The sequence below is a fragment of the Oncorhynchus tshawytscha genome, linkage group LG08 (assembly GCF_018296145.1).
Source record: "Oncorhynchus tshawytscha isolate Ot180627B linkage group LG08, Otsh_v2.0, whole genome shotgun sequence".
NCBI lineage: Eukaryota > Metazoa > Chordata > Actinopteri > Salmoniformes > Salmonidae > Oncorhynchus > Oncorhynchus tshawytscha.
In genome coordinates, this window is record NC_056436.1 from 35,390,059 (window position 1) to 35,407,207 (window position 17,149).

General features: G+C 42.8%; 1 protein-coding gene across 2 annotated transcripts in view; it reads right to left on the minus strand.

Moving 5' to 3' along the window:
- Window positions 1-17,149, minus strand: part of LOC112256559 (collagen alpha-1(XII) chain-like) — a 72,963-nt gene that overhangs the window by 48,636 nt on the left and 7,178 nt on the right. Inside the window, exons 3-13 of one of the 2 annotated variants that reach the window (XM_042325465.1) lie at window positions 16,460-16,576; window positions 16,197-16,340; window positions 15,760-15,816; window positions 14,490-14,753; window positions 14,058-14,222; window positions 13,725-13,898; window positions 13,234-13,524; window positions 12,485-13,087; window positions 11,223-11,501; window positions 10,740-11,015; window positions 10,330-10,605 (exon numbers count right to left, since the gene is read on the minus strand). The exons of the other annotated variant lie outside the window; for it this stretch is intronic. Of the exons in view, the coding sequence (XP_042181399.1) occupies window positions 10,330-10,605; window positions 10,740-11,015; window positions 11,223-11,501; window positions 12,485-13,087; window positions 13,234-13,524; window positions 13,725-13,898; window positions 14,058-14,222; window positions 14,490-14,753; window positions 15,760-15,816; window positions 16,197-16,340; window positions 16,460-16,576 (2,646 nt within the window). The remainder of the gene's footprint in view (window positions 1-10,329; window positions 10,606-10,739; window positions 11,016-11,222; window positions 11,502-12,484; window positions 13,088-13,233; window positions 13,525-13,724; window positions 13,899-14,057; window positions 14,223-14,489; window positions 14,754-15,759; window positions 15,817-16,196; window positions 16,341-16,459; window positions 16,577-17,149) is intronic. 2 annotated transcript variants of the gene reach the window in all.

Here is a 17,149-nt window from a genome sequence, read left to right on the forward strand (position 1 = left end):
GAGCCATTAACCAGGGATGACTTAGAGTACATATTCATCAGCAATTTGGCTAAACATTTGTCATGGTAATCTCCCAAATCTCCAATAGCCCGATAAGGAAGCGGATCTGACAAACACAATGGGTCTTCACTATATCACTCAGACACAGAGCCTAATCTGTATACTTCACTAACTGACGTATAGGAGTAGACAAGCCAGGGGCTTCCTGTAACCAAGGCATGTTTGTTGATGTACCTAACCTTCAAATTGACTGCCAAAAGGCTTGTGAGTTTGGGCTGGAATTGGAATGTGTCAAGAGGATGAGTCAGGTGCTAGGAAAAGTACACCATGTGTGCTACCTGCTATGAGGCTGAGCATTCATAAAAAGCTCACCCTCTCCGCTCACACTGCTATGAGGCTGAGCATTCATAAAAAGCTCACCCTCTCCGCTCAAATAGTGGTCTTGTCAATGTAACATAATAGCATGCATTGACTGCATTCATACAGTACATGATTTATTGCCCGACAAACGGCCTACAGACTGTTCTATTTCTTGAGTACACAGGTGAAGAAGAAACACCACTGGAAATGGAGATATTCACTTAAATGTACAGATCAGCAGTTTAGTTCCGTCTGGTTTGAGATCAGCTCTTTCCAGATGGCTGGTCTAAAGAGGATCCATCAAACCCACTATTCCTCCAAAGTGCCATTATAGGCCTGGCACTCCCATTTACAGTTCCTTCATGTAACTGCCCTGGAGCCTGGTCCACCTAGAATTTGTCTAGGCCAGACCATGGTAAAGACACAGGGTTCGCCTGCGTGTGAGGGATGCCCTGCTCTGCCCTTTCGCCTCGAAGGACCTTCCGTCTGGAGGAAAACAGTCGCTACTGGCTCCACTGCGACACTGAGCCTGGCAAACCACCGCTCCGCCAAGAGCCCAGTTTCCAAAGGGAAATCAACTCAAATGGCTTGGAATTCACCGGGTTTCACGCCACACTCTGTGGCCCATGAAATGCGTACTACTTGCAAATGCTTACTACTTCTCCAGCTACTTGCACACCAGCTAGCTATGTCCTTTCATGGCTGTGCTTTGAAGCTTGTATAACCTATAGTGAAAAATGCTAACTTCACCTGTTATTGTAATGGTGAGAGGTTAGCATGTCTTATATTTGTGCATCTGCAACTTTCTCACTCCTCATTATTCACAATTTATTTATGACTATCTGTAATCATGGTAGCATCCACATTAATGTAGAACTGTTTAGAAACATATTCTAGTCATGTTTACAAAAAAAGTGACTCCAAAATGACACAATACATTATTTACCATTAATTTCTGTTTGGGCACCAAATAATCTGAAACACAACCAAAACAAACAGCAAATGCATCCAACAAGTTTATAGAGTAAAACGCTTGATGAAATCACTGTGTGCTAGGAATATGTGACCAAATATTAAACTTTTGACTTAACACACATACAGTGCATTCGGAAAGTATTCAGACACCTTGAGTTTTTCCACATTGTGTTTCATTACAGCCTTATTCTAAAATGTATTAAATAGTCTACACACAATACCCCATAATGACAAAGCAAAAACAGGTTATTAGACATTTTTGCTAATTTCACATTTAAATATCACATTTATATAAGTATTCAGACCCTTTACTCAATACTTTGTTGAAGCACCTTTGGCAGCGATTACAGCCACAAGTATTCTTGGGTATGATGATACAAGCTTGGCACACCTGTATTTGGGGAGTTTCTCCCATTCTTCTCTGTAGATCCTTTCAACCTCTGTCAGGTTGGATGGGGAGCGTTGAAAACGAGGTTTTCATCAAGGATCTCACTGTACTTTGCTCCATTCATCTTTCCCTTGATCCTGACTAGTCTCCCAGTACCTTCCCCTGAAAAACATCCCCACAGCATGATGCTGCCACCACCATTCTTCACTGTAGGGATGGTGCCAGGGTTCCTCTCAACGTGATCCTTGACATTCAGGCCAAATAGTTCAATCTTCATTTCATCAGTCCAGAGAATCTTATTTCTCATGTTCGGAGAGTCCTTAAGGTGCCTTTTGGCAAACTCCAAGCGGGCTGTCATGTGACTTTACTGGAAGCTTCTCCCATCTCCACAGAGAATCTCTGGAGCTCTGTCAGAGTGACCATCAAGTTCTTGGTCACCTCCCTGACCAATGCCCTTCTCCCACGATTGCTCAGTTTGGCCAGCCACCTCTAGGAATAGTCTTGGTGGTTCCAAACTTCTTCCATTTAAGAATGATGGAGGCCACTGTGTTCTTGGGGACCTTCAATGCTGCTGAAATGTTTTGGTAGCCTTCCCCAGAATTGTACGGACAATTCCTTCGACCTCATGGCTTAGTTATTGCACGTACATGCACTGTCAGCTGTGGGACCTTATATAGACAGGTGTGTGCCTTTCCCAAATCATGTCCAATCAATTGAATTTACCACAGGTGGACTCCAATCAAGTCGTAGAAACATCTCAGGGATGATCAATGGAAAACAGGATGCACCTGAGCTCAATTTCGAGTTTCATAGCAAAGGGTCTGAATACTTGTGTAAATATGTTTTTTTATTTTTTATTTTTTTTAATACATTTTGAAAAGTTTCTAAAGACCTGTTTTCACGTTGTCATTATGGGGTATTGTGTGTAGATTGATGAGGAAAATTGTTTATTTTAATCCATTTTAGAATAAGGCTGTAATGTAACAAAATGTTGAAAATGTCAAAGGGGTTTGAATACTTACGAATGCACTGTATGTGAATTTGTCCCAATAATTTTGGTCCCATAAGATGGGGGCACTATGTACATGAATGAAAATACCCTAAAATTAAAGCTGACATTCTGCGCTTTAACCTCATTGTCTCACTTCACATCCAACGTTCTGGAGTACAGAGCCAAAATAAAGTTATTGTCACTCTCCCAATACTTTTGGAGCTCACTGTATATAGTGCAATTTCTCAAGCAATAGTTTAGCGAAAACTGTCTGGGAGTTGTCTGAGTGGGGACAGGAAAATGTTAAACTTACTGTTATTGGTAGAGAGGTTAGGAACTCTCTTTTTTCTTGGACTATGAACTAATTTAGCACCTGGGGATGTCACCAGGCAGGCCAAAACATCCCACCTCAACAGGCTGACACTTCAGGCAGTCTTTTCAAACAGCTCTTACACTAAAAGGGCATGTTTTCAATAATTTTATCGAAAAAATATTTTTGCCATCCTACCCAAAACATAAATAAAGGTTTACAGTTGAAGTCGGAAGTTTACATACACCTTAGCCAAATACATTTAAACTCAGTTTTTCACAATTCCTGACACTGAATCCTAGTAAAAATTCTGTGTCTTAGGTCAGTTAGGATCACCACTTTATTTTAAGAATGTGAAATGTCAGAATAATAGCAGAGAGAATGATTTATTTCAGCTTTTATTTCTTTCATCACATTCCCAGAAGTTTACATACACTCAATTAGTTTTTGGTAGCATTGCCTTTAAATTGTTTAACTTGGGTCAAACTTTTCGGGTAGCCTTCCACAAGCTTCCCACAACAAGTTGGGTGAATTTTGGCCCATTCCTCCTGACAGAGCTGGTGTAACTATGTCAGGTTTGTAGGCCTCCTTGCTCGCACACACTTTTTCAGTTCTGCCCACAAATGTTCTATAGGTTTGAGGTCAGGGCTTTGTGATGGCCACTCCAATATATTGACTCTGTTGTCCTTAAGCCATTTTGCCACAACTTTGGAAGTATGCTTGGGGTCATTGTCCATTTAGAAGATCCATTTGCGACCGAGCTTTAACTTCCTGATTGATGTCTTGAGATGTTGCTTCAATATATCCACATAATTGTATTTCCTCATGATGCCATCTATTTTGTGAAGTGCACCAGTCCCTCCTGCAGCAAAGCGCCCCCACAACATGATGCTGCCACCCCCATGCTTCATGGTTGGGATGGTGTTCTTCAGCTTGCAAGCATCCCCCTTTTTCCTCCAAACATAACGATGGGCATTATGGCCAAACAGTTCTATTTTTGTTTCATCAGACCAAAGGACATTTCTCCAAGTAGTACGATCTTTGTCCCCATGTGCAGTTGCAAACCGTAGTCTGGCTTTTTTATGGCGGTTTTGGAGCAGTGGCTTCGACCTTGCTGAGCAGACTTTCAGGTTATGTCGATATAGGACTCGTTTTACTGTGGATATAGATACTTTTGTACCTGTTTCCTCCAGCATCTTCACAAGGTCCTTTGCTGTTGTTCTGGGATTGATTTGCACTTTTCGCCCCAATGTACGTTCATCTCTAGGAGACAGAACGCGTCTCCTTCCTGAGCGTTATAATGGCTGCGTGGTCCCTTGGTGTTTGTAATTGCGTACTATTGTTTGTACAGATGAACGTTGTACCTTTAGGTGTTTGGAAATTGCTCGCAAGGATGAACCAGACTTGTGGAATTCTACAATTTTTTGTCTGTGTTTGGAAGTCTTGTCTGATTTATTTTGATTTCCCCATGATGTCAAGCAAAGAGGCACTGAGTTTGAAGGTAGGTCTTGAAATACATCCACAGGTATACCTCCAACTGGCTCACATTATGTCAATTAGCCTGTCAGAAGCTTCTTAAGCAATCACATCATTTTCTGGAATTTTCCAAGCTGTTTAAAGGCACAGTCAACTTAGTGTATGTAAACTTCTGACCCACTGGAATTGTGATACAGTGAATTCTTAATGAAATAATCTGTCGGTAAACAATTTTTTGAAAAATGACTTGTGTCATGCACAAAGTAGATGTCCTAACTGACTTGCCAAAACTATAGTTTGTTAACAAGAAATGTGTGGAGTGGTTGAAAAACGAGTTTTAAGGACTCCAACCTAAGTTTATGTAAACTTCCGACTTCAACTTTATTCTTTGTTCTTCAAACTGGGCTTCGCTTAGTGTGGCGTGGGTTCTATCTGCTCTTTCTCTCCCAATGCTCTTTGGGCCCCTCACTGGCCTGGGACGAAGTGAACCGTCAGTTATCTGCTGGAGGAACCAGCCAGTACTCGACCGCTCACAGCTTTGAAGTACAGTACCTCCTAGGTAAAACCTAACACATGTTGAGAAAGACTCCGCGCTGCGATACATATTCTCACCACATTGTTTTCTAAAGGCTCACATTTGGAATATGAATCTCAGCAATTACTCTCAGCTCCACTTTACATGATTCGGGGCCAGAGTTGACTCCATTAATCAAGCCAATCTTTATTGGTCAGGAATCAGGATATGGTAGGCTCAACATACAGTAAGCTTCCCACAGGGGGCGCTATATTGTCTCCATCATCCTGTTAGCATTTTCTACCATACAGCCTGACTGTGCCTCCGGGTTCTCCACGTCCGCCTACATAGGCTAACTCACACAGTGGATGACTGGAAGTCTGTGGCCCCCTAAACAACGAGATCAGTGTTGGCCTGTTTTTCTGACGTCAAGCTGTGTTGCCAAATGCTTTGTCATGGAGCCCAGACACTGGTTCTATTCTGGTGGGAGGCTAAGGCTAATGAGTCAGCATAACTGACCATGTCATGGAATCTCAGCATCTGACTTCTGACCTTCTGACCATTCCCAGGCTGGAGGTCCAGAGGTGGACACATGAGGTCAGTTTTGTTGTCAAAGAAGGGGGAGAAGGTTGCCTCAGGCAGGAGAGTCCCATGGGGAAAGAATGAATGTGCACCATTCAGCATGTGAACTGAAAATAGCTACATGATACTTCATAGCAGGACACCTCTCCATTGTCCTCTAGTGCACGAGAAGGCTTCTGATATTCCCTTGTGTAGAAGCCATTTAATCTGCTAGACATGTTGTCATTTAGGTAGGAGGTGACATTGAGAGACAAGGACTCCACAGTTTGGTCATGATGAATGATATAAGCTTTGATGTGTAGAGGGCTCAAACTGCTTTTAAGAGGAGAGAACATTTGTGACAGGCTCAAATCGGTCTTATGTAACACAATTTGAAATTGTGTTTTTTACATTGGATAAAATTAGAGACTCAGAGCTACAAAATAGTATATCATACACTACAGCTGAGGAACAATTGGAAAGTAGTTTTGCTTTGAAAGTTGATAAACTCACTTTTGAGAAAATGGCCTTTGAATGTTTTGGTAGTACTACTGGAGAGCCCTTCTTCGTCTACATCGTTCACACCATCTTAAGCTTTTGCCCCACCCATCACTTTAAGGGTTGATCCGAGCGTTCTGTACTAACAACAGCAGTCAAGCACCCCTGTAAAGACCTTTATTATACACAGATTCAAAATAGCTATTGACAAATGTGTATTTTGTGGTTGTGACCCAGAGACTCTTGACTATTTATTTTGGGACTGTTCTTATGCAAGAAGATGTAAGTGAGTTAGAAGATTTTATTTTAAAATGAACTACTATTAATGTTAATTTGAAAGAATCCGATATTATGTTTTATTTTGATCCAAATGAAATGGACCCTGATTTAACTTTCATTGTTAATTTGTTTATTTTTTCATGTCAGATTCTTTATCCATAAAAATGAAGTGGGTGGAGAACAAACCCCTCTTCACATTGTTTAATACGTACCATAAAACATTTTAACAAATTGAAAACGGATCTCAATCTGATCTACCCCTGTCTGTTAGGTTTATGTACTCTTGTTTGTATATTTCTGTTTTGTATTGGTTTTGTTCATAATAATAATAACAACAAAAAATAAAAAAAGCAGTCAGGCACTCAAGCTAACTTGCTAGCTACTTCCAGACACAAATGAAAGAAGAGCTCATTGAACATTACGCGCACACTGGACGCTCTGGCCGAGGAGTAGGGTTGATCCAAGTGTTCTGACCTCACAACGGCAGTCAAGCACCCAAGCTAGACTGGTGTTTTCTCCATCTCCTTAGCTATCATACTTGAATTCCACTGATTTCAAAACTCAGTCCTCCAGAAAGTGGAGAACATACACATAACATTAGCTAGCTAACGGTACACCTTAACTTGACATTAGACTTGAGCAGTTTTCCTACGCGAAACATTTAAAAAAGACGCGTTAGAGAGAATTACCTAGACATACTGACCAGCTCAAATAGACAGAAGCACCCTATATGGCAGACCAATCCAAACTCATCTTTCGGCATGTCCAGCCCACTCATTATCTCAGCCAATCATGGCTAGCAGAAAGGTTGCTGATTTTTCTTTGGGCAAACCAACTAGGCTCGTAATTTAACAATTGTATTTATATTTACAAACGGCATACAAGTTTGTTATTAAAACTTCTTATGGCTGGGGGCAGTATTGAGTAGCTTGGATGAATAAGGTGCTCAGAGGTGCCCAGAGTAAACTGCCTGCTACTCAGTCCCAGTTGCTAATATACACATATTATTAGTATATTTGGATAGAAACCACAACCAAGTTTCTAAAACCGTTTGGATGATGTTTGTGAGTATAACAGAACTCATATGGCAGGCAAAAACCTGAGAAACAATCCAAACAGGAAGTGGGAAATCTGAGGTTGGTCATTTTTCAACTCATTCCCTATTGAAGATACAGTGGGATATTGGTAATGTTGCACTTCCTAAGGCTTCCACTAGATGTCAACAGTCTTTAGAAACTTGTTTGAGGCTTCTACTGTAAAGGAGGGGCTCATTAGGGTCACAGTGGTCTGGCAGAGTGCCACAAGCTCGTGATGCTCGTTCACGTGAGAGGTAGCTCGCATTCCATTGCTTTTCTACAGACAAAGGAATTCTCTGGTTGGAACATTATTGAAGATTTATGTTAAAAACATCCTAAAGATTGGTTCTATACATCGTTTGACATGTTTCTATGGACTGTAACGAAACTTTTTGATATTTCGTCTGCTCTTAGTGAACGCGCTTCGTGACTTTGGATATGTTTACAAAACCAGCTAACAAAAGTAGCTATTTGGACATAAATGATGGACATTATCGAACAAAACAACATTTATTGTGGAACTGGGATTCCTGGGAGTGCATTCTGATGAAGATCATCAAAGGTAAGTGAATATTTATAACGTTATTTTTGACTTCTGTTGACTGCAGAATATAGCGGATATCTTCTTGGCTTGATTGGTCTCTGAGCGCCATACTCAGATTATTGCATGGTTTGCTGTTTCCGTAAAGCTATTTTGAAATCTGACACAGCGGTTGCATTAAGGAGAAGTGTATTTGAAGTTCCATGCATAACACTTGTATTTTCATCAACATTTATTATGAGAATTTCTGTAAATTGATGTGGCTCTCTGCAAAATCACCGGATGTATTTGGAACTACTGAACATAACGCACCAATGTATACTGAGATTTTTTAAATATAAATATGAACTTTATCGAACAAATTATACATGTATTGTGTAACATGAAGTCCTATGAGTGTCATCTGATGAAGATCATCAAAGGTTAGTGATTAATTCTATCTCTATTTCGGATTTTTGTGACTCCTCTCTTTGGCTGGAAAAATGGCTGTGTTTTTCTGTGACTTGGCTCTGACCTAACATAATCGTTTGTGGTGCTTTCGCCGTAAAGCCTATTTGAAATCGGACACTGTGGTGGGATTAACAAGTAGTGTATCTATAAAATGGTGTGAAATACTTCTATGTTTGAGGAATTGTGATTATGGGATTTCTGTTGTTTTGAATTTGGTGCCCTGCACTTTCACTGGCTGTTGTCATATCGATCCCATTAGCAGGATTTCAGCCCTAAGAAGTTTTTTAAGGCACATGAGAGTTCACATGTTCAAGAAGGCATTTCTGCCAAACAAATGCACCTTTATTAAAATAAATCAAGTTTATGTTCAAGCGGCTCTCCTGTAAAGTAGTGACCTACGACATACACCTAGTTTCCTGAAATGGTTCACATTGGGTATCCACTACCTGCTTTCAACTTGGCGTCTGAATGAGATAGGGGACACTAAAGGGAGAAGGCTGGATTCTGCTCAGAGCCAGTTAGGGTTGAAGTTCTATCACTGCTAAATATTTTTTTTCCTCTCTGCCCTCAATTAATTTCCATTTGAGTGATCTTTAATTCGTCCAGTGACAAGGACTATATATCTCTAGTCCAAACATGACATACTACTGACCCCCAAACCAAAATAAAGCACAGCACATACAGCCTCCTGAGTGCCTGACCCCAGTCCTATTTGAGCCCCCCCTCCCCAGAGCTTTCTCTCCTAGACCACCCTCAGGATGGAACTCCACTAATGTCATGAAGCTATCCAGAGACCTGTGATTGGGCTGTAGTGAGCAGAATGGATTGTGGAGGCGTGTAAGTTCTGGCTTGTAGGATACAGGGGTCTTTGTGGTTGTTGGGCGCCCTGGGAACCAAGCTAGCGTGACCCGGACCATAACCTCCTGCTGCCATGGCTTGAAGGTTTTCCTCTAGGCAGAGCTGCCTACTGAAAAGCCTATATAGCACTAACAGATGTCCCACACACTAATTCACTACATGTCAGTCCTGAATAATGGTCAGTTTTCTAACACTATCCCCTAGGGTTAGAGAGGGGTATAGTCTTCAAAGGGTTTGGTAAATGTTGGCTAATGTTGCTCATTTAGATTCTTGAAGACGTAGGCCTACGCATGCATCAAACTCTATGGTTGAGGATCTTAGTTAGCAGAATAGCTGAGGTAGCCGTCTCTGCTCAGCAGCATTGCTAATCCAAATGGTTTACAAATCGTTAAAGTGATATCGAAGAATTGTTAAACAACTCCCCATGTGCCAAATAAAATAATCTTGAATAAACCATATGTCCCCGTAGTGTATAAAACTGCATGAGCTAGCCTAGCATGGCATTTGTTGGCTGTTCCAGATTTGATAGGTTTACGAGAGTACCCCCACTCATTTCCATCTCTTCCAGCTTCATGGGCGGTAAAAGCAGAACTAACCTACAGTCTGTCTGTGCCACAGGAATGACATAAAGCTCCACATTCCAGCTTTTGCACAGTTTCCCTTATACACTGAGTCAGAGAAGAGGGATACTGAGATATCTAGGAAGGATTTCTAGGGCAGTATATTTTTCTAAAGACTTTCACATCGCACTCCGAAAACAAAGGACTTTTTTTTTTAAATATACAATTTTCCCTTTATGAAAAATGGAAGGTTAAGAAACAGAGGCATACACAATTAATGGCACTATACTTCTTTCAGTCTTTAAAAGTGGAGCAGGACACTATGCAGTACACAGAGATGGCTAGTATAGACACTCACTTTGAAGATGGCCTCAAGCTATTTTTCACACTCACGCTCACATCAGCTGTCAAAGAATCACAACCCCATTCTTCAAAGCAGCCAAAGAGCACACAGTCGTAATAAAGACAGACACAAGAAGGTTGTTCCTGTACCTTCCAGGGTGGTGCCTGTACCCAGGAGGGGGTCTCCCAGCCCAGAGGTGTAGCGGGCACTGACAAACAGCTCATATTCAGTAGCAGGCTGGAGGTTCTTCAGCAGGGCCACGGTGGTGTCTCCCTTCACGGCAATTTCCTTCCTCTCCCCGGTGCCGTCGGCTGGTTTGAAGGCCACGCGGTACTGGAGGACGTTCCCGGGAGCGGCCCGCCATGACACCATCATGCTGGACACGGTCTCGTTGAAGACGCGGAGATCACGGGGAGAACCACGGACTGAGGGGGAAAAGACATAGGGATCAACCAATTACTGCATCTTCACTTATTTACTGTATAGTAAATTTAAAAAACTGCATTAGCTACAGATAAGGAATTTAAATGTTAGCAGCCATGCTGGCTAACTTACTGACCTTCCTTGGTGGTTCCGTCCACCTGCATCTCGTCTCCCAGGCCGGAGGTGTACTCTGCAGACACAGACACGCGGTAGGTGGTGATAGGGAACAGCTCCTGGAGCACGATGGTGGTGTCAGGTCCGTTGGTCTGGGCCTCCAGCCTCTCTCCTCCCCCCGTCAAGGGGACATAGGACAACCGGTACCTCACCACGGGCCCTGGCGCCGCCAGCCATGACACCCGGAAACTGTCCGTGGTCTCTTCAGACACACTCAGTCCCCGCACAGTCCCTTGCTCTGGAATGGAGAATGTTTAGGTTTTGTTTAGCAGTAGCTTGTCAATATAACTTTTAAGAATGAATATTCTGAATAACCTATTGAATGATTTTGCATCTAAAGAAGCCATGTAGGTTTCTTGTGAAAAAAACGAAAGCACTAAAACATAAATCTCTTCACTTGCTCATGCTGTGAAACCCCTGAACGTGTACGCCTTCAACCCCTTACCTTCCAGAGTGGTCTCCTCCCCCGACAGAGGGAAACTGTCTCCTTTGTCGTACTGGGCGAACACGTTGACCTCGTAGGTGGTGAGGGGAGTGAGGTGTGGCAAGATTGTGCTGGTGGTGTCGGCTGGCACAGCCAGGGAGATGTAATCCTCAGTGATGTCCTCGGCCTTACGGAAACGCACCAGGTAGGACATGACGTTGGTGGCATCGGTGGCCCAGGTGGCACGGAAGCTTCTAGACGTCACCTCAGAGAACTCCAGGTCCCTGGGTGCAATCAGACCTGACGAGCAGGATAAAACACAATGAAATGGCTGGTTTGTGTTTTGTCCTCATAGACAATGTCATCATAATGGCTTTTGGTAACATTAAGCCAAGCTGTATATCTCATTCCTTCAGAAAAGCTGGAATGGAACCAACTATTTGAACTCATTCAACTTTGTTCACAGTTCCATCTCTGAATATTTATTTTTCATGAGTGTCTTAGCCATAGGAAACACTCCTCGTATGCTAGCAGTATACATTCAGTCGACAGGGTTGCAACACAGTTATATTACAAACCCCTGGACATTGCCAATGCCTAAATGTTCTGTGTTCTTGTGACAGGGGGATCATTACCAATATGTGCAGCGGAGAAACTCATGTCATGCTACCATGGTGTTGAAAACCATCCACAGTCCCGCTGACTTTCAGAGACAGGTGGCCTTTGAATTAGCAGGACAATTAGGTCAGAATAAAAGTATCCAGTCAGTTACTATAGTGTTTAAAAACAGTAAACAATAACAAATGGTGTAACGGGCTCCCCTGAGATGCAGGCATATGGTTCTGTGGTATTTGAGGCAGCGTGATCAGTCAGGGAAAGGTAAAACAATGAATATGTCTCGCTTGTGCCTGTCTGAAACAGACCCAAGGCATTGGGAAATAAGAGATGAAGATAATTACACAGCCTTTTTGTGTTGTGCAGATGTAGTTACATCGTGACATCACTATTTCAGTAGCAACGCTCAGTTTGACCTGCTGTACCACATCGCAAATAACTGATAACAATAGACTGTCTGGAGTTTGAGGTCATTTAGCGGCTGCCACTAAAGTTAACCAGAATGTATGGTTATATAGCTATAGTTACAGGCACATGTATGGTCCATGGTAAGCATGCTCAACTTCAAACAGGGGTATGTGTTATGAGTAGGCCTAGGACTTGACCACATGCCCAGACCAAGAAAACCCTGGCCTTTTGTTATAAGGGTATGTTAAATGGCTACTCACTCTTCTTCTTGATGTTGAGGAGCTCCTGTTCGATCCTCAGGCAGATGGACTGGGTGAGCTCCTTGGAGATCCTCTGGAAAGCATCAAAGTCCTCCACAGTGTACACATGGGTGGCCGCCGGGGTGTTAGCAATGGCTTCCAACTCGGACCTCACAGCGTCCTTCACACCCACAGCAAAGATCTCCACATCTATATTCCTCAGGTTGGTTGCAGCGTCCTTGAAGGAGTCAGAGGACTTCCCGTCAGTGATGAGGACCATGACACGCGGGACACTGTTGCGAGATCCTCGGGTGGGGATAAAGATCTTCTCTCTGACGTAGTTCATGGCCTTGCCCGTGTTGGTGGAGCCTCCTCGGTAGGGGAACGTCCGGACAGCCTTGACCACTGAAGCAATGTCATTATAAGTGTTCAGGGCGAACTCAGTGTGGGGGTCCCTGCTGTACTGGACCAAGCTGAGCCGGATCTTGTCGAGCCCGACGTCGAAGGAGTTGACCAGGACCTCCAGGAAAGCTCTGACCTTGGCAAAGTTTTGTAATCCGATACTGTAGGAGCCATCGACCAGCAGGACCACGTCAGCCTGTACGTCCACTCCAAGAGAGCATTCTGGGGAGGGAAGGACATTAGATACCATCTGTATATGGTCTACATCGTGATTTGTTTTTTGTTTTTATAGCAACAATGTAATGTTTCAGTGAGCGAGTGAGTGAGGGACTGGATCGCTGATATGCTGTTACAGAGCTTTATCTCACCCAATGACACCTTGACGGGCTGAGTCTTCTCCATGGCCAGGACAGCGTCGCTGGGTGTCAGGCCATTCAGTGCGAACAGGCTGATCTCGTACTCGGTCTCTGGAGACAGGTCCCGGATGTTGACAGTGGTCTGGGTGGGCCCCACGTATACAACCTGGCGCTTCATCCCAGCCATCATGGGCATCAGGGTCAGCTTGTAGCCTGTGATCTCCCCTAGAGAGGCGTCCCATGTCACTCTCATGGACTTTGAGGAGATCTCAAGCACCTGGAGGTTAGAGGCCGGTTCCACCACTAGAGACACAACAAATAAACACGGTTGAGGTTGGAATGTACTGTAGTATGGTTGGAAAACACATTAACAATACATTTACAGTTACATAGTTGTTGTCGATTCGTTACACTGACAGCCCATAGACAATGTACTTTAAATATGTGACGATTTAAATCAATCAACGGAAATGTGATGTAATGAATCATCTATAATGTCTCACCATCATCTCCGCTCACTAGAGAGTTGAGCTGGTCTTCCACACCGGAGCACACCTGAATGATGAGCTTCTGCTGCACTGCCTTGATCATATCAAAGTTAGGTACGTTGTAAACATGTGTGCTGTGGGGAGTTGAGGCCATTTCCTTTAGTTCATCCTCATCTGCTCCTTTGATGCCTAAATGGTGAAAAACATCTCAGAAGTTAGCCTGAGAAATGGAGTACTGTGGAAATCAGCCACTACGGAATCTCCAGGATTTCCAGGCATTCAAAAACTAAAAGCATTATAGAGGTGTTCTCAAGAGAGAGTAGCATTCAGAGGTAAAACACACAGTACCTAAAGCAAATACTTCCACTCCAATGTTCCTGAGTCGTTTAGCGTACTCCTCCACTGGGTCCTGGGATTTTCCATCTGTGATGATCATGGCTATCTTCGGAAAGCCTTTCCTGGCGCCGGCCGCCTCCGTAAAGATGTTTTTCAGCAGGTAGTCCAAGGCGTCCCCTAGACACAGAGTGTAACATATTAAACCTTTAAGAAAATAGTGTTTTTTAAAACATTTTTGCTTATTATAACATTTACTGTCTGTGGGCAAAAGCCTACCTTGAGAACAAGCGCGTAACCAAAACATGTACCTCAATCAACGGAAGACTTGCCCCAATGTTCTAGTTACACACACAGATCTCAAGTTAGGATTCAGTCCAGCGAGAACTTACAAAATATCGGCAGTACTGTATATCCATGCTGTCTAGTCCCACCTATCATGTATACCTGTCATGGTGTTTCCTCCCTTGTAGGGCAGGGTGTTGATGGCTCTGAGCAGCTCTCCTCGTTTGGAGTGGCGGTTGAGGAGGAACTCAGTGCGGGTGTCTGTGCTGTACTGGACCACAGCCACCCTGGTCTTATCCTCTCCGATGTCAAAGGCCCCAGCCATAGCACTGATGAAGCTGCGGATGTGCTTGAAGTTTTCCCTGCCAACGCTCCAGGAGCCATCCACCAGGAAGACCAGGTCTGCTATGGCATTGACTGAACACTCTGGAGGGGTGGAGAGGGGGATGGGGTAGAGCAGGTACACAATCAACTGTCTGGACACAATCTGGCAGATTGGCACAACTTTTCGGTACTCTAATGAATGCTGTATATCTGACAAATGGTCTCTGACAGATGGTATTTCAACAGACATTGATGACAAAAATGTGTTTTTATAGACCAAATAATCAATAAAACTTTCAGCGGCATTGTTTGGTTTTGTGTTTTCAAACCCCCGTGGTTTTTTGTTTGTTTATCGTGGATAGTTCAGATTCTCTGGAACATCCAAGATGATTGGCCGGACTTCTGTGAATGTCTCAAATCTTAGCTCTCGTAGGTCCACTTGACTGAATATCCTTCCACGCTACTCACATCTTGTTATTATGCCTCTTGAGCATTTCTTGACAAAACATCAAATTCTATGGATTTATCTGGCCAATTGGGTCAATTGTGAAAGAGTGTTATGAGCGTTCCACCAGAAATAGCTTTTAGGAGAAAAGGTTTTTGGACCATCAGGAACTTTGGGTTGAATTTCCACCCAAAGCGTACATGGTGAGGGAAAAAGTGAGCATGTCTCCCTGTCAATCCACAGACTGAACTCACAGAGAGAGGCACAGAACTCCAGTAAAAGGACTTCTGGTCAGAGCAGTAAATCCTTTCCATTTCTTTCAACATTTAAAAAGACGGAAATGCACAGAGCTGGCACGACAGTGACATCATCACTCTCCTTGGATTATACGCATAACAGAAGACTCTCATTCTTAGATTTTGATGTGAAGACTGTTTTCAATCACAAACTAATTCTCAGCCACTGTCGGAACCCCCTGTCTGCTCAAATATGAACAACTCAGCAGTACAGATGGGGTATTTGAGTCTGAGGAAATTATTCCAGTTAACAATATTATGATTGGATTGGAAAAACACAAAAAAATGGACTGGTAAGATCATAAAGCTATGTGGACAGGCAATGGGCATAGCGCAGATTGGTTGACATTGACGTAAACATACTTACTGATTGCATCTGAAGTCTGCGGCCTCCTTTCTGTTTCACTTGTGTTACTGGACTGAACTGAAACACAAAATAATTTGGACTGTTACCATGACATCCTGTGTGCCATGTATGGGGAATAAATCCAAGACATTCAACAAATCATCAAGCCTCTTCAATCACTTACATATAAACACATTTGTCCTGGTTAATCGGCGATAAACAGAGTGTGATTCGAGTTTTAAAAAACAGATGTATTTGATTCGAATGTCGCTAGAAGCTAATAGACAAGCTGGAGGTTTGAAACCATTTAATGGGTCCTTTGTTCCTTATGACAGAAGAATCTGATCTGAGATTAAAACCCTTTTCATATCAGTCCATATCAGCCTTTTGAGAAAGCCATCGGATTTTCCCAAAGTTATGTTTAACCTTGTAAAAGCATCAGAATCTTGAACACTTACTAGTGAGCTGGCCAAAGATGGGTATACTCTCCTCTGTGTCATCATAGGAGTTGATGGACACTGAGTAGTCCAGATCAGGAGTTAGGTCTGTAATAGACGTCTTTGTAGCAGTGGCTGGGAGGTTAAACTCTTTGGCTGGTTCATCTGGGATATAGAGAATGGGTTGCTATTAGAATTGGTGCAAATGATCATTCGGTTTGGCATGAAAAGCTATAACTAGTCAGGCAAACATCAATGAACAAATGAGATCAATAAATACAAACCTGTATCCGATACAACTTGTATTTTGTAGCCCTGTATCCTATGCGATGGCTTTCTCCATGACATTTGCACTGTGTTCTCATTTAGAATTGTAAATTTCAAGTCTGAGGGGGGCTCCACTGCAAACAAAAGAGGAACTGATGTTATTAACTTACATACATGAATAACAAAACGTGTGTATGAGTTTAAAAATGTTGATCAAGTATTTCAGCAAGACATTTTATATCAAGCATTCACATTTAGCCCAACGATAAACACTTCATGACTGAAGTTGAGACGTTCATTGTTGAGGGAGACAAGAAGAACCAACATCCATGGTAAAAGTGACAAAAAAAGAAGCACACAACAACATTTAAAAAGTGTGAGTAGCCATTTTGGAAAACAAAATGGCATTTGTTTGAGTTGCACAACCAGGTAACCCTAGTCAGCAACTCAAGCACCGGAAGTCTGGAGTACACAACATTAATACAGACCAACTCCACACAAAACTCCCCTGAGTGCAAACATTGAGTGAACCATCCAATACATGCTGAGTGCAGTCCTTACCACGCATGCCCAACCAACCAGCACCAACACGTTGACATGAACAACACATAATTACAGCAACATTTTCCTTCCAACGTTATTGATTATACAATGGAGTCAAGATTGCCAGGTAATGTTGAGGGTGGCGTTTGCTGAATTTAACACCC